Source organism: Miscanthus floridulus, chromosome 10 (genome assembly GCF_019320115.1).
Source record: "Miscanthus floridulus cultivar M001 chromosome 10, ASM1932011v1, whole genome shotgun sequence".
NCBI lineage: Eukaryota > Viridiplantae > Streptophyta > Magnoliopsida > Poales > Poaceae > Miscanthus > Miscanthus floridulus.
The window spans coordinates 106,612,819-106,626,182 of NC_089589.1; the positions used below are offsets into that span (position 1 = coordinate 106,612,819).

The following is a 13,364-nucleotide window of genomic DNA, read 5'->3' on the forward strand; positions in this document are numbered from 1 at the left end:
GAAGGTGGAAATTGGAACCAATTTACAGTCAACCACTGTCACTACATTAACAACAGTACGACAGCGGGGTCAAGCCGAGATAGAGTCACAACTATACCGCCTGCCTGTATACACGCCTCCTACCAAAATCGTATGTACCCAACTTTGCTCTAAGAATGAGGCAATATCTGCCCTTGGAGCACCCTTGTACCCAACCGAAACAGACATCAATGGCTCGCACCATCACCAGAGGGCAAAGAAGGAAAATCTTGAAAAAATCATTGCTATGGGAGCTGGCTGCTACAGATGAGATGACAGCGGCCGGCCTGTAGCACTGGAATACATGGTCATGGCACACCGAATGGTTAACAACTATGAGGTTTCCCCTGCCAGTATAAATTCCTTATCCTCCCTTTTTTGGCTGCTCCTCTCATATGGAGTACTTCACCATGATGCCAGACCAGTTAGAAATTTCAATTGTAAATTTTGACCGGCTTTTCGTATGAGTGACGGTTCTGCAGGTAGTTGAAATCACCGGGAGAAAGTTAAGGTTAAATAACAGAACCTGAATACAAAACATGATATGAATGGTACAGTGAAGTGCATAAAAATTCAATGGACATGTAACCATGCATGCCAGAGCTCAAAACAGTCTCAGCAAATATCTGAAGAAAAATTAAAATGTCTTTCTTGGGTGGGGGCAATTATAAAACCATTCTAGGCAACAGAGTCAAACATAGATTCAGATAAAACGGGTTAATAGTGAATTCTCTACATTATCATGCAGACTCAAAGATCCTTTAACCCATTCACTAAAAATAGCAATGATTACAGCAGATCTCATAAAGATGCAGCTATTTGAGATCATAAAGCATTGCATGTTTGCCTAAGCTATGATGACACTAGTATGGGTGCACAAAATTGACACTAGAAAATTTAAACAGTGTTGTTTCACAAAAAAGTAGCATACCTGATTCACTGTATAAGCCCTTTTTGGTGCAGTATCAGTGTGCTCCATCCCAAGATATTGCTCCCAAGCTCCATAGACCTCTCTCCTCTGTAGTAATCAGATGACAAAGGTCAGCAAACAGGACAAGCATGGAAACAGCTAGACAAGCGTGTAGGCAACATCAAACAATGTACCTGAAAGCGAGTAGATATAACATCTGAATCCTGGAGGTAGTCTGGCCGATTCATTGATATAAATGCAAATTTCCACTGCTCACACGAATATTAACAGGTATATCAGTTCTGCAGCTGCATAATATGCAATGCAACTCAAGGTAAAAGAAAGGAAAAACAATGACAAGAAAAAGAACAGCAATAATCCAAAAGGCCTGGAAGTAACAAAAATTCAAGATCTGTTACTGAATATCACTTTATTAATATTACTTTGCTATCACAGTTCGCAAAATAATTGGCAAACCATTCTATAAGACATAAAAATGTCCATCCAATTCACTTGTGATGGACGGGACTTTTTTCTTACAAGTGACTGGAAATTTTTGAGATGATTGATAAATTTTCATAGTAAAGTATGGCATCTGAATTCTGCCCATTACAGAAGAACCAAATCAGAAATAGTGGTACTATTTATGAATACTCATATGTTGTCACTCCATCCATTAAAAGAAACTTCGATAGATGGATCACCTTGGAAAATTCATCGGCAGAGACTTGAAGTTTACTCTGTATGCGCTTCTTGACTTCTGCTAAAGTCTCACCTTCGTGAATGAGCAGAAAGAATGGGTCTCCAAAGTTCTGAATTTGCTGTAGGTCAAAACAATGTCAATTCTTGACATAAAAAAATATTGTATAGCTATCTTCAAATACAACTTAATAAGTGCACTACCTGAGTCTGATTAATATCTTTCATGAAGTGATAAACATGAATTAGCCGATCATTTGGACCTATGTTTTTCTCCTCTTCTGGAATCTACACCAATTGATAGACGCACTTATGAGGTTACTTAGAACTTTTCAGATTGGAACTACAGCTACCAAGTACAGTGGACAAAATTATTACACACCTCCTCAGCACGTAGCGTCCAATATTGATCGTTTATATTCTCTATCTTCTCTTGTAGTGGAAAGATCTATGAAAAAACTTGAATTAGCAAGTAGCCATAATGAATACAGTAAAAAAAATAATAGTCTTTTTATATAGAAGAATTCATTACACTAGTTACAAAATCTTTGTTCTCCAGAAAATAAAACATAACACTGTATATTGTGTAATGCTCATGGTGTATCATATGAATGCCCAAAGTACCTTATAGATCTTGTGGTAAAAAACTTCTAGCACACGTAGTTCAGCATTTGGACTGGACAGTTCAACCTGTTGATTAGTACAATTAAAAACTTAATGAACCAAACCACCAAGAGAGACCTAACAAGCCACTTCACAGTTGCTTTTACTTTTTCACTCGAACACACAGGAGAGCTGTGTATCATTATTATATATTAAGAAAAGAGAAGGGTTTAGCACCCGAACAACACCCACATTCACACCAAACAATAAGCTTTTACTCCATCCATCCCACAAAGACATGATTTTTAGCAAACCAGACAGGTAATTACCATGGAGAAAATGCGTAGATGTGTAGAAAGGATATGGGAAAACACCTCACCCCTAATGAGGGGGGTTGACCTCTATTATATAGCCAATTAGGCTTGATATATATGGAATACAATCAATGTACATGGAAGGAATGAACAAGCTTCCTAATACACATATATACTTCCTAATAACCGCCCGCAGTCATAGCGGGAGGATCACGGACGCAAAGACTGGACCGAAACTCAGTGAACAGTGGAGTTGGAAGGCCCTTCGTCATGATGTCCGCGAACTGGTGAGAGGACAGCACATGGAGGACCCGGACCTCACCCAAGGCCACCTTCTCACGGATGAAGTGGATGTCAATCTCGATGTGCTTCGTGCGCCGATGATGTACCGGATTGGCTATCATGTATACTACACTCATATTATCACAGTAGACAACAGTGGCTGAAGCGAGCGGGACATGAAGCTCCTGGAGAAGTTGGCGCAGCCAGCAACATTCGGCCACAGCATGAGCTACAGCACGATACTCCGCCTCAGCACTGGATCGAGACACCGTGGTCTGGCACTTGGAGGACCAAGACACTAGGTTGTCGCCGAGGTAGACGCAGAAGCCGGTGGTGGAGCGTCAAGAGTCCGAGCAGCCAGCCCAATCGGCGTCGGAGTAGGCAGTCAGAGACTGAACAAAGCCTGTGCCGATGTGAAGTCCGGAGGAGAGTGTGACCTTCACATAGCACACGATGCGCTTGATTAGGGCCATATGGGGCTCCCACGGATCATGCATGAAGAGGCACACCTGCTGAACCACATATGCCAAATCTGGTCTAGTCAGGGTGAGGTACTGAAGGGCCCCAGCAAGGCTTCGGTACTCAGAGCCGTCCTGGAGCTTGGCGTCGTCCTGTGCCGAGAGCTTAGCATGAGTGTCAACAGGAGTCGCTGTAGAGTGACACTCAGCCATGCCAGCACGCTGAAGAAGATCCAGGGCATACTGTCGCTGAGACAGGAACAAGCCCTGGGAACGCGTCACTAAGATGTCGAGGAAGTGATGCAGGGCTCCAAGATCTGTCATGGCAAACTCGGAGTGCAGGCGGCCCATGATGTGCTGGAGAAGAGTCGTGGACGACGCGGTGAGGACGATGTCATCGACATATAGCAGCAGATAGGAGATGCTCGGCCCCTCTTTGTAGACAAAGAGGGACGTGTCGGAGACGGAGGCGACGAAGCCGAGCTGTCGAATGTAGGAGGCGAACCGCTGGTACCACGGCCTTGGTGCCTGCTTTAGTCCATACAAGGACTTCTGGAGGAGACAGACGTGATCTGGAGCGGCGGGGTCAACAAAGCCGGGAGGCTGCTGACAGTAGACAGTTTCAGCGAGATGGCCGTGGAGAAATGCGTTCTTCACGTCCAGCTGGTGGATCGGCCAGGCGCGAGAAGCAGCGATGCTGAGGACGGTCCATATTGTCGCTGGTTTGACAACCGGACTGAAGGTTTCATCGTAGTCGATGCCGTGGCGCTGGGAGAAGCCTCGGACCACCCAGCGCGCCTTGTGCCGGGCGAGTGACCCATCAGCATACTATTTATGCCGTAAGATCCACTTGCCAGACACGACATTGGCACCGGGCAGCCATGGGACGAGGCGCCAAGTGTCGTTGTCCATCAGAGCTTGGAACTCGTCGACCATGGCAGCACGCCAGTTGGTGTCAGCCAGAGCACTGCGATAGTTTGCCGGAAGCGGAGAGGGCGATGATGGCGAAGCCGTCAAGCCCTGGTAGGACACCCGCGGAATGGTCCCAGTCACAGTCCGAGTGACAGGTCGTGTAGGAGCAGGAGGTGGCGACGATGCCAGGACTGCGGGCGCCTGAGGTGCCGCAGGCGCAGGTGGCGGCGGCAGAGGTGGGCGCCGGGGCTGCTGGTGCCAAGACCATAGGCGGCGCTGCAGGAGGTGCCCAGGTAGATGCCGCAGCCGCCGGTGGCCGCCTGGTGTAGTGATGAGGCAGGGGCGGCACCAGCGGTCTGGTAGGCGCCGGGCGGCCGGTGGAGCCCCCAACTGCAGGAGCAAGGACGACGTCCAAGCGGGCTGGTCCTACAGTGGAGGAAGAGGGCGGCGTCCCACCCGCAGACGGAGCGCGGTACACTACTGGACCGCGTACCAGAATGGCGGGGTCGTCGTCGGGAAGTTCCTGCAAAACAGCGGGTGATGGCCGCGGCTGCGCAACGTCTGAGGACGGAGCGACCGAGTCAAGAGGAGCAGTAGAGAGGCTCGACAATTGGAAGTCAAGCTGTGACGGGTGAGTAGGGTGGGAGGAGAAAGGAAAAACGGACTCGTCAAAGACAACATGGCGAGAGATGATGACGCGACGGGTGGATAGGTCAAGGCAGCGGTACCCTTTGTGGGATGAAGGGTAACCGAGGAAGACACAGGCTGCAGATCGAGGAGCAAGCTTGTGGCGTGCCGTGGCAGAGAGATTAGGATAGCACAGACAACCGAATATACGCAAGTGAGAGTATTCGGGGGACTGGGAATAGAGTAGTTGGTAAGGAATGTTATTCTGAACAGCAGAACAAGCGCGCCTGTTCAGAAGATAGGTGGCGGTGGCGAGTCCCTCAGCCCAGTATGGGGCAGCCATGGAGGCATGAATCAGCAAGGTGCGAGTGACATTATTAAGGGTGCGGAGGACACGCTCAGCTTTCCCATTTTGAGGAGAGGTGTAGGGACAGGAGAGGCGCAGGTGGATGCCCCGAGAAGTCAAAAAAGATGTCAGAGTCTTATTGACAAACTCGGTTCCGTTGTCAGCTTGGATGCTGCGAACGGGAAGACTGAACTATGTAGTGGCATATGCACAGAAGTTTGTGATGTGTTTGGTGACTTCAGATTTGTGAACAAGAGGAGTCGTCCAGCAAAAATGGGAGAAATCATCCAAAATGACAAGGTAGTAGCGGTAACCAGAAATACTAGGTACTGGAGAAGTCCAGACATCACAATGGACTAACTCAAAAGGAGTGGAACTACGAGAGCTGGAATTAGAGAAAGGTAACCGTACATGTTTCCCTAATTGACATGAATGACATAGAGTGTGACTATCTTTATTACAAGAAATTGATGCTCGCTGTCTAAGTGTAGTGATGGCAGCAGGACCGGGAAGACCGAGACGGAGATGCCACAAACTGGATGAGATGGCGAGACCGGCGTGGGGTGCTGCAGAGCTGGCGGCTGGAGGAATGGTGTAAAGATCGCCGGTGCTATTGTAGCGAAGAATCTCGCGTCTGGTCAGAAAATCCTTGACAGAGAAACCAAAAGCGTCAAACTCTATGGTGCAGTTATTATCTTTAGTAAACTGACGAACGAAAATCAGATTACGAATTAATGAAGGGACAACAAGGATGTTGTTAAGCTAGAGGTGGGGGTGCTGAGGGTAGAGTTGCCACGGCACGTGATTGGAAGGGCGTGTCCATTACCTACAGTAATGGAGGAGTGAGATGGAGGGAGGCGGGAAAGAAGAATACCATCCGTATACGACATGTGACCGGAGGCTCCTGAGTCAACGACCCAGCCACCATTGTGTAGCGCCATCTGGTTCAAGGCACCGACGAGTCCCGCTTGATCTCAGGTGGGCGCCTGAGGGGGCACCTGGGCGGGGACATAGGCAGCGTGGGACTGCAGGGGTTGGCCCAGAAGACTAGGGGCGCCAGCGCGCCAGCCCCCGCTGCCCTGACTGTCGGCCGGCTGGAAACCTAGAGCGCTGTAGGAGTTGGCGCCAGGACTGAAACAGAACCACGGGCCAGTGGGGCGAGGATTGCCGGATGGGGCTTGGAAGCCGCTGTCGCCGCCCTTCTTTTGCTGCCACCGCCGCTGCCGCTGCGGCTGCCGCCATTGTTGCTGCTGCCGCCGGGCAGACTAGGTCCAGCAGGTGGGCGACACCCGCCTGGACAGCCGGAGGAGGACGAAGCATGGCCGGCAAGTAGGGTGGTGGAGTTGGAGACCTTCTCGTTAGCGAGGCGAAGTTCCTTCAGAGCCAGCATGTCCCGCGCCTGGTTGAAGGACGGGAAGCCGGTGGCGGAGTTGGCGATGTCGTCGGCTGTGGTGGTGAAGCGGGGGTTGAGGCCGCGGAGGAGGTTCAGGACAAGCTGCGAGTCCTGAACGGGATGACCGACGTCACGGAGGCCATCGGCGAGGGTCTTCATGCGGCCGCAATACTCGGCGATGGTGGAGTCGCCTTGCATCATGGAGTGGAAATCATGGCTGAGGAAGATCGCTCGGGACTGCCTGTTGGCGCGGAAGAGGCCCTCAATGGCGAGCCAGAGGTCCCGGGCGGTCTGGTTGTCGTCGGTCATGGCGAGGTCGAGGACGGAGTTGTCGACGGAGCCAAAAAACCAGGAGCGGACGCAGCAGTCCGCCTGATCCCAAGCAGGATCCTAGGGGCGAGGTGGCATCGTGCCATCGATGTGCGACCGGAGGCCGAACTTGCAGCACAAAGACTTGAAGTAGGACGCCCATCTGGAATAGGCAGTAGACTTCATCGTCAGCGTCACGGGAATATGGGACTTGACGTTGACAGTGGCATATGGTTGGACGGTAGGGGAGATGAAGCCATCGCTGCCGGGCGTGGCGCCGATAGGAACACCAGAGAAACTGCCAGTGGCAGTGGGCGGCACAGAGGTGCCACCATTGGCAGCAGGAGGCGGCACATGGCTAAGAGCAGGGGCTGTGGGGGCGGTGGCCATGCACAGCAGGCCAAAAGAAGAGGGGAAGGCGTAGGGAGGAAGGGGAAGAGGGCGCAGGGAGAAAGGAGAAGGCTCAGGATTTAATTAGCTGATACCATGTAGAAAGGATATGGGAAAACACCTCACCCCTAACAAGGGGGGGGGGGGGGGTTGACCTCTATTATATAGCCAATCAGGCTCGATATATATGGAATACAATCAGTGTACATGGAAGGAATGAACAAGCTTCCTAATACACATATATACTTCCTAATAAGATGCCCTCCATTATATCTATGTATTTTATGGTGAAAAGATTGGATTGGCTATGATGTCTCCAGCAGCCCCAGGATTTAATGGCCATATTGCTTGACCAAGGCAGGTAATGAAGGAATTAGGCGCCACATTTAAAATCCCGTATTCCAAACAGACCCTTAATGGGTGCAGGTGGCTCACAAGGACAATTAATACTCCTAGTAGCTCTAAATCAACTATTTGTGGGACAAATTTCCACTACTAAAATTCAAGTCTTTTTGGGACACTTAGTACTGTTAAGTGTATGAAGGCCCTTATATCTATAGACCCATATAGCCCATGAGGCTCTCTATATATAGTCCTCTCAACCTATGGACTGATTATCTTCTCAGATCTCCAAGGTTAGTAACATGGAATCAAAGCCATGGATTAGGGTTAGGTTTAGACTCATCTAAATCACCCACGCTCTCTATATATAGTCCTCTCAACCTATGGAGTGATTATCTTCTCAGATCTCCAAGGTTAGTAATATGGAATCAGAGCCATGGATTAGGGTTAGGTTTAGACTCATCTAAATCACCCACGATCCTTTTTTTTCCCTTGGGATCATCCTCTGTTTCTTCCGCGCGGCACGTCGCCGTGCCGTCCTTCCGCGCAGCACGTCGCCACGCCGTCCTTCCGTGTCTCCCGTCGCCGCGCCGTTTCCTTCCTCTGCTCGCGGTCCGTCGCCGCGCAGGTCCTCTGTTTTGGACACGCGGACCGTCTCCAGCGTCACCCGTCCTCTATTTTGGACACGCGGCCCGTCTCCAGCATCGCCAGTCACCCGCAGTTTTCATCCCCGCGCGTGGTCTTCGTCACGCGCGCGGCCTCCCCGTGCAGCTCTGTCACGTGCGCGGCCTCCCCGTGCGGCCCTGTCACGCGCACAGCCTTCCTGTGCGGGAGTTGACGTGCGGGCGTGCGCTTAGTCGGGACTTCACGTGCAGCCTCGTCTGGACTTCGCGGCTCCTCTTCGCGGCCTCATCTCGGCCCACCCGCTCGTACGCGGCTTCCTCGTCATCCGCCTGCTGTCTCCTTCCATTTGATCTGGGGAGCAGTCCACCTTCTGCCATGTGCTGCTGCATCGGTGGTGGTAACTGTTGTCTGGTCCTCTGCTTTTTGAGTTGTTATTCACGCTCCAGCAGACTTCAATATGTCTCAGATTACTGCAATCGTCATCAGTATCACTTTAGAGGGTCCAAATTATCCTGAATGGGCTTTCTGTGTGGAAACTGCATTAAGGGGTCATGGTTTACTCTTTGATCTAACTGATAATGCCCCTAAGCTTAAGGAGGATGGTAGTAATGCTACTGCAGTAAAAGATTGGGGTATTAATGATGGCAAAGTGATGGCTGCCATGGTCAACAGTACTAAACAATCCTTGATTATGAGTCTCTCAAAGTTCAAAACTGCTAAGGCCATATGGGAAAATCTGAAGCAGCGGTATGTACAGGACAGTGGTGCTCTTTTACATAATCTTATGCAGCAAACTCATGTCATTGAGCAGCATGATATGTCCATTGATGAGTACTATTCTGCTTTTGATCGATTGATGGGATCACTGACTTCCATGATACCTGAATGTTCAGCTGCTCCTTGTCCAGCACATAAATTTATTGAAAAGTTTTATACTTATAAATTTGTCATGGGAGTTTGAGCTGAGTATGATTCCATTCGTACACGATTGCTTCACAGTTCTTCTGATCTCACTATGGCAAAGGCTTTGTCTGACTTACATGCAGAAGAAACCCGTCTCAAGTCCCTGTCCTCTGCAGTGTCTCATGGTGTGTTGGCAGCTTCTCAGAGGACCAGTGCACCCAATAGTACCTCTGCAGAGCCCTGTAGGCATTGTGGCAGGACCGGTCATCTCTCAGACAATTGTTTCTCTCATCATCCAGAGAAGTTGGCAGAGTATCGTGCGCGGCGTGCTGCTCATGGTGGTCGTGGTACTGGTTCACTTCTAGAGGCTCAGTTTCAGTGGCTGCCTCCTCGACTATTAGTGCTCCTTCGACTTGGGTGCTTGATTCAGGGGCTTCTTTTGATGTGACATCGGATCAGTCCCAGCTGGTTGCTTGCAAGCCGGTCCCTGATGGTGCTTCTATTCAGACAGCTGATGGTACATCTTGTCATATCACTCATCAGGGTTCACTTTGCAATAATCATTTTTCTGTACCTAATGTTTCTTTTGTACCTCAGTTGTCTATGAATCTTCTGTCGGTTGGTCAAGTTACCGACCAGAATTGCTTTGTTGGTTTTGATGACTCATCTTGTTTTATTCAGGACCATCGCAGCGGGAAAGTGATTGGGACTGGCCATCGCCGTAAAGGTGCTTCTAGCCTCTACGTTCTGGACACCCTACGTCTTCCTTCGTCCGTTGCATCTACAGCTCATGTCTCATCTGCTGCATCGTCTTCAGCCTCTTCCTTCACCAAGTGGCATCATCGTCTTGGTCATCTTTGTGGGTCTCGTTTGTCCTCCATGATAAATACAGGTTGTTTAGGTCATACATCTATTGAGTCTAGCTTTCATTGTAAGGGTTGTAAGCTTGGCAAACAAATACAACTTCCTTACTCTTCTAGTGTTTCTCATTCTGCTAGACCTTTTGATCTCATTCATTCCGATGTATGGGGTCCTGCACCTTTTGCTACAAAAGGTGGCCACAAATATTATGTCATTTTTATTGATGATTATTCTCGCTATACATGGATTTATTTCATGAAACATCGTTCGCAATTGTGTTCCATTTATCAGTCTTTTGTTCGAATGGTTCACACACAATTTTCTACTCCCATTAAAGTTCTTCGTTCTGACTCCGGGGGTGAATATTTGTCTGCTGCCTTCCGCCAATTTCTGTCGTCTGAGGGCACACTTGCACAGCTTTCTTGTCCAGGTGCTCATGCTCAGAATGGTGTTGCCGAACGAAAACATCGCCATCTCATAGAGACAGCTCGCACACTTCTGATTTCATCATTTGTCCCTTGTCATTTTTGGGGTGAAGCTGTTTCCACTGCTGTCTATCTCATCAATAGGCAACCTTCATCCAAATTGTCTGATCAATGTCCTGGTGAAGTACTTTATGGTACTCCTAGCTATGATCATCTCCGAGTTTTTGGATGGGCATGCTATGTTTTGCTTGCACCTCGTGAGCGCACAAAATTGACTGCACAATCTGTTGAATGTGTTTTTCTAGGGTATAGCCCTGAGCATAAAGGTTATCGATGTTATGATCCTTCTTCCCGTCGCATACTATCTCTCGTGACGTTACCTTTGATGAGGATCGTCCCTTCTTTTATAACCCTTCCACCAAGCCTTCATACTCTCCCACAGAGTCCACCTCCTTTTTGAGTTTTCCTCTAATTTCATCCAGCGATGATGCCTCTACACCATCTGATCCTCCTGTTTCCATCACACCACCTTTACCTCCTCCTACAACATCCTCGCCTCCATCTCATTCTTTTCCAAAACCACCTATTACACGTGTCTTCAGCCGTCGTCCTAGAAATCCCTCCTAGCTTCCGTCTAGTTCTACCACCTTGGCTAGTCCCGATGAGCCCGCGGTTGATGCTTCTAATAATAACATTGATGATTCACATGCTGATGAGTTACAGGTTGCTCCACGATATAATCTTCGAGACCGCAGTACCATTCATTCTGAAGAGAAGTATGGTTTTCCCCATTGTTGATGAGTAGGGATGAAAACGGTACGGATATTTTCCAACCGTATTCGAAACCGAATCCGTTTAGAGGGGTTGAGATCTGTCTGTATCCGAGTCCAGATATCCAACATCCGATACCGTATCCGTATCCGAATACTCAAATCGCATATTTATGATGTCGATATCCAATCATATCATATCCGACATAGTTGACACTATCCGTATTCGAATCCGAATCCGGACAGAAATATGAAAACAAATGTAATATCGGTGATATCCGTCCGTATCCGATCCGTTTTCATCCCTATTGATGAGCCATCCACTTATCAGGAAGCTTCTTGTATTCCAGAATGGCAGCTAGCTATGTCTGAGGAACTTGCTGCCCTTGATCGTCAAGGCACTTGGGATCTTGTTCCATTGCCATCGCACACGGTACCTATTACATCTAAGTGGGTATTCAAAGTTAAGACCAAGTCAGATGGCTCTATAGAGAGATATAAGGCCCCTCTTGTTGCCAAAGGTTTTTAGCAGACTCAGGGTCTAGATTATGATGAGACATTTGCCCCTGTTGCTCATATGACAAGTACGTTAATTGCAGTGGTTTCTTCTTCTTGGCTTATATCTCAAATGGATGTCAAGAATGCTTTTCTTCATGGTGATTTGACTGAAGAAGTTTATATGCAACCGCCCCCGGGTGTTGTCGCTCCTCCAGGATGTCTGTCGTCTTCGCCGTGCTTTATATGGCCTTAAACAGGCTCCTCGTGCTTGGCATGAGCGTTTTGTCTCTGTGATACGGGCTGCTGGTTTTTCACCTAGTGATCATGATCCGGCTTTATTTGTTCATTTGTCACCGCGTGGTCGTATGTTGCTTCTTCTATATGTTGATGATATGCTGATTACGGGTGATGATGAGGAGCACATTTCCCATGTGAAACAACAGCTCAGTGCTGAATTTCAGATGTCTGATTTGGGTCCTCTCAGTTATTTCTTAGGCATTGAGGTCAAGCAATCTACTAAGGGATACCATCTTTCTCAGTATAAGTACATACAAGATCTTATTGCCCGTTCCGACATCACTGATAATCGAACTGCTGCCACACCTATGGATCTTCACTTGCAGCTTCGTCTCACTGATGGGGTACCTCTTGAGGATCCCTCTCGATATCGACATATTGTGGGCAGCCTTGTTTATCTCACTGTCACGAGGCCTGATATTGCTCATGCAGTCCATATTTTGAGTCAGTTTGTTTGTGCCCCAACTTCTGTTCATTTTGGACATTTACTTCGCGTGCTACGCTACTTACGGGGGACATCATCTCAAAGTTTATTCTATGCGCATGATAGTCCGCTTCGGCTTCATGCTTACTCAGACTCCACTTGGGCGAGTGACCCAACAGATCGACGTTCAATCACTGGATATTGCATTCTTCTTGGCTCTTCTCCTATTGTATGGAAGTCCAAGAAGCAAACAGCTGTATCTCGCTCTAGTACGAAGGCCGAACTTCGAGCCCTTGCTACTACTACTGCAGAGATTGTATGGCTTCGATGATTGTTGGCTGATTTAGGCATTTCTTGTGATGTTGCCACACCTCTTCTCTGTGATAATACAGGAGCCATACAAATTGCTAATGATCCTGTGAAGCATGAACTTACAAAGCATATTGGTGTGGACGCCTTATTTACTTGGTCTCACTGTCATCAGAAAACTATTTCTTTCCAGTATGTGCCTTCGGAGTTGCAATTGGCTGACTTTTTCACTAAAGCACAAACTTGAGAGCAGCATCGGCTTCACTTGATCAAACTCAATGCTCCAAATCCTCCGCTTCCACCTTGAGTTTGAAGGGGGGTGTCAAGTGTATGAAGGCCCTTATATCTATAGGCCCATATAGCCCATGAGGCTCTCTATATATAGTCCTCTCAAGTCTCAACCTGTGGAGTGATTAACAAGTACAGTTTGATAGAAAACTATAAGTGATAATATAAGTTTGACCGCTAGCAGAGCAGAAGGCCAGGTTCAACTCTCCTTTCTTCATGGATCTGATCATGATTGTGGCGTGGACCATGGAGTATTTGGAAAGAGCATAATGCACTCATCTTTGATAACAAAGTGCCAGCTGTTGCGTCCTGGAAACTGATCTTCAAGAATGAAGTTAAGCTTCATCCTCATAGGATCCCTA

General features: G+C 48.3%; 1 protein-coding gene across 1 annotated transcript in view; it reads right to left on the bottom strand.

Annotated features, from left to right (window-relative positions):
- The window catches only part of LOC136486932 (ubiquitin C-terminal hydrolase 12-like), a 29,721-nt gene continuing 16,357 nt past the window's right edge, over positions 1-13,364 (bottom strand). Inside the window, exons 26-32 of the mRNA XM_066484013.1 lie at positions 2,252-2,317; positions 2,010-2,075; positions 1,832-1,915; positions 1,633-1,749; positions 1,123-1,197; positions 950-1,036; positions 1-494 (exon numbers count right to left, since the gene is read on the bottom strand). Of these exons, the coding sequence (XP_066340110.1) occupies positions 453-494; positions 950-1,036; positions 1,123-1,197; positions 1,633-1,749; positions 1,832-1,915; positions 2,010-2,075; positions 2,252-2,317 (537 nt within the window). The 3' untranslated portion in view covers positions 1-452. The remainder of the gene's footprint in view (positions 495-949; positions 1,037-1,122; positions 1,198-1,632; positions 1,750-1,831; positions 1,916-2,009; positions 2,076-2,251; positions 2,318-13,364) is intronic.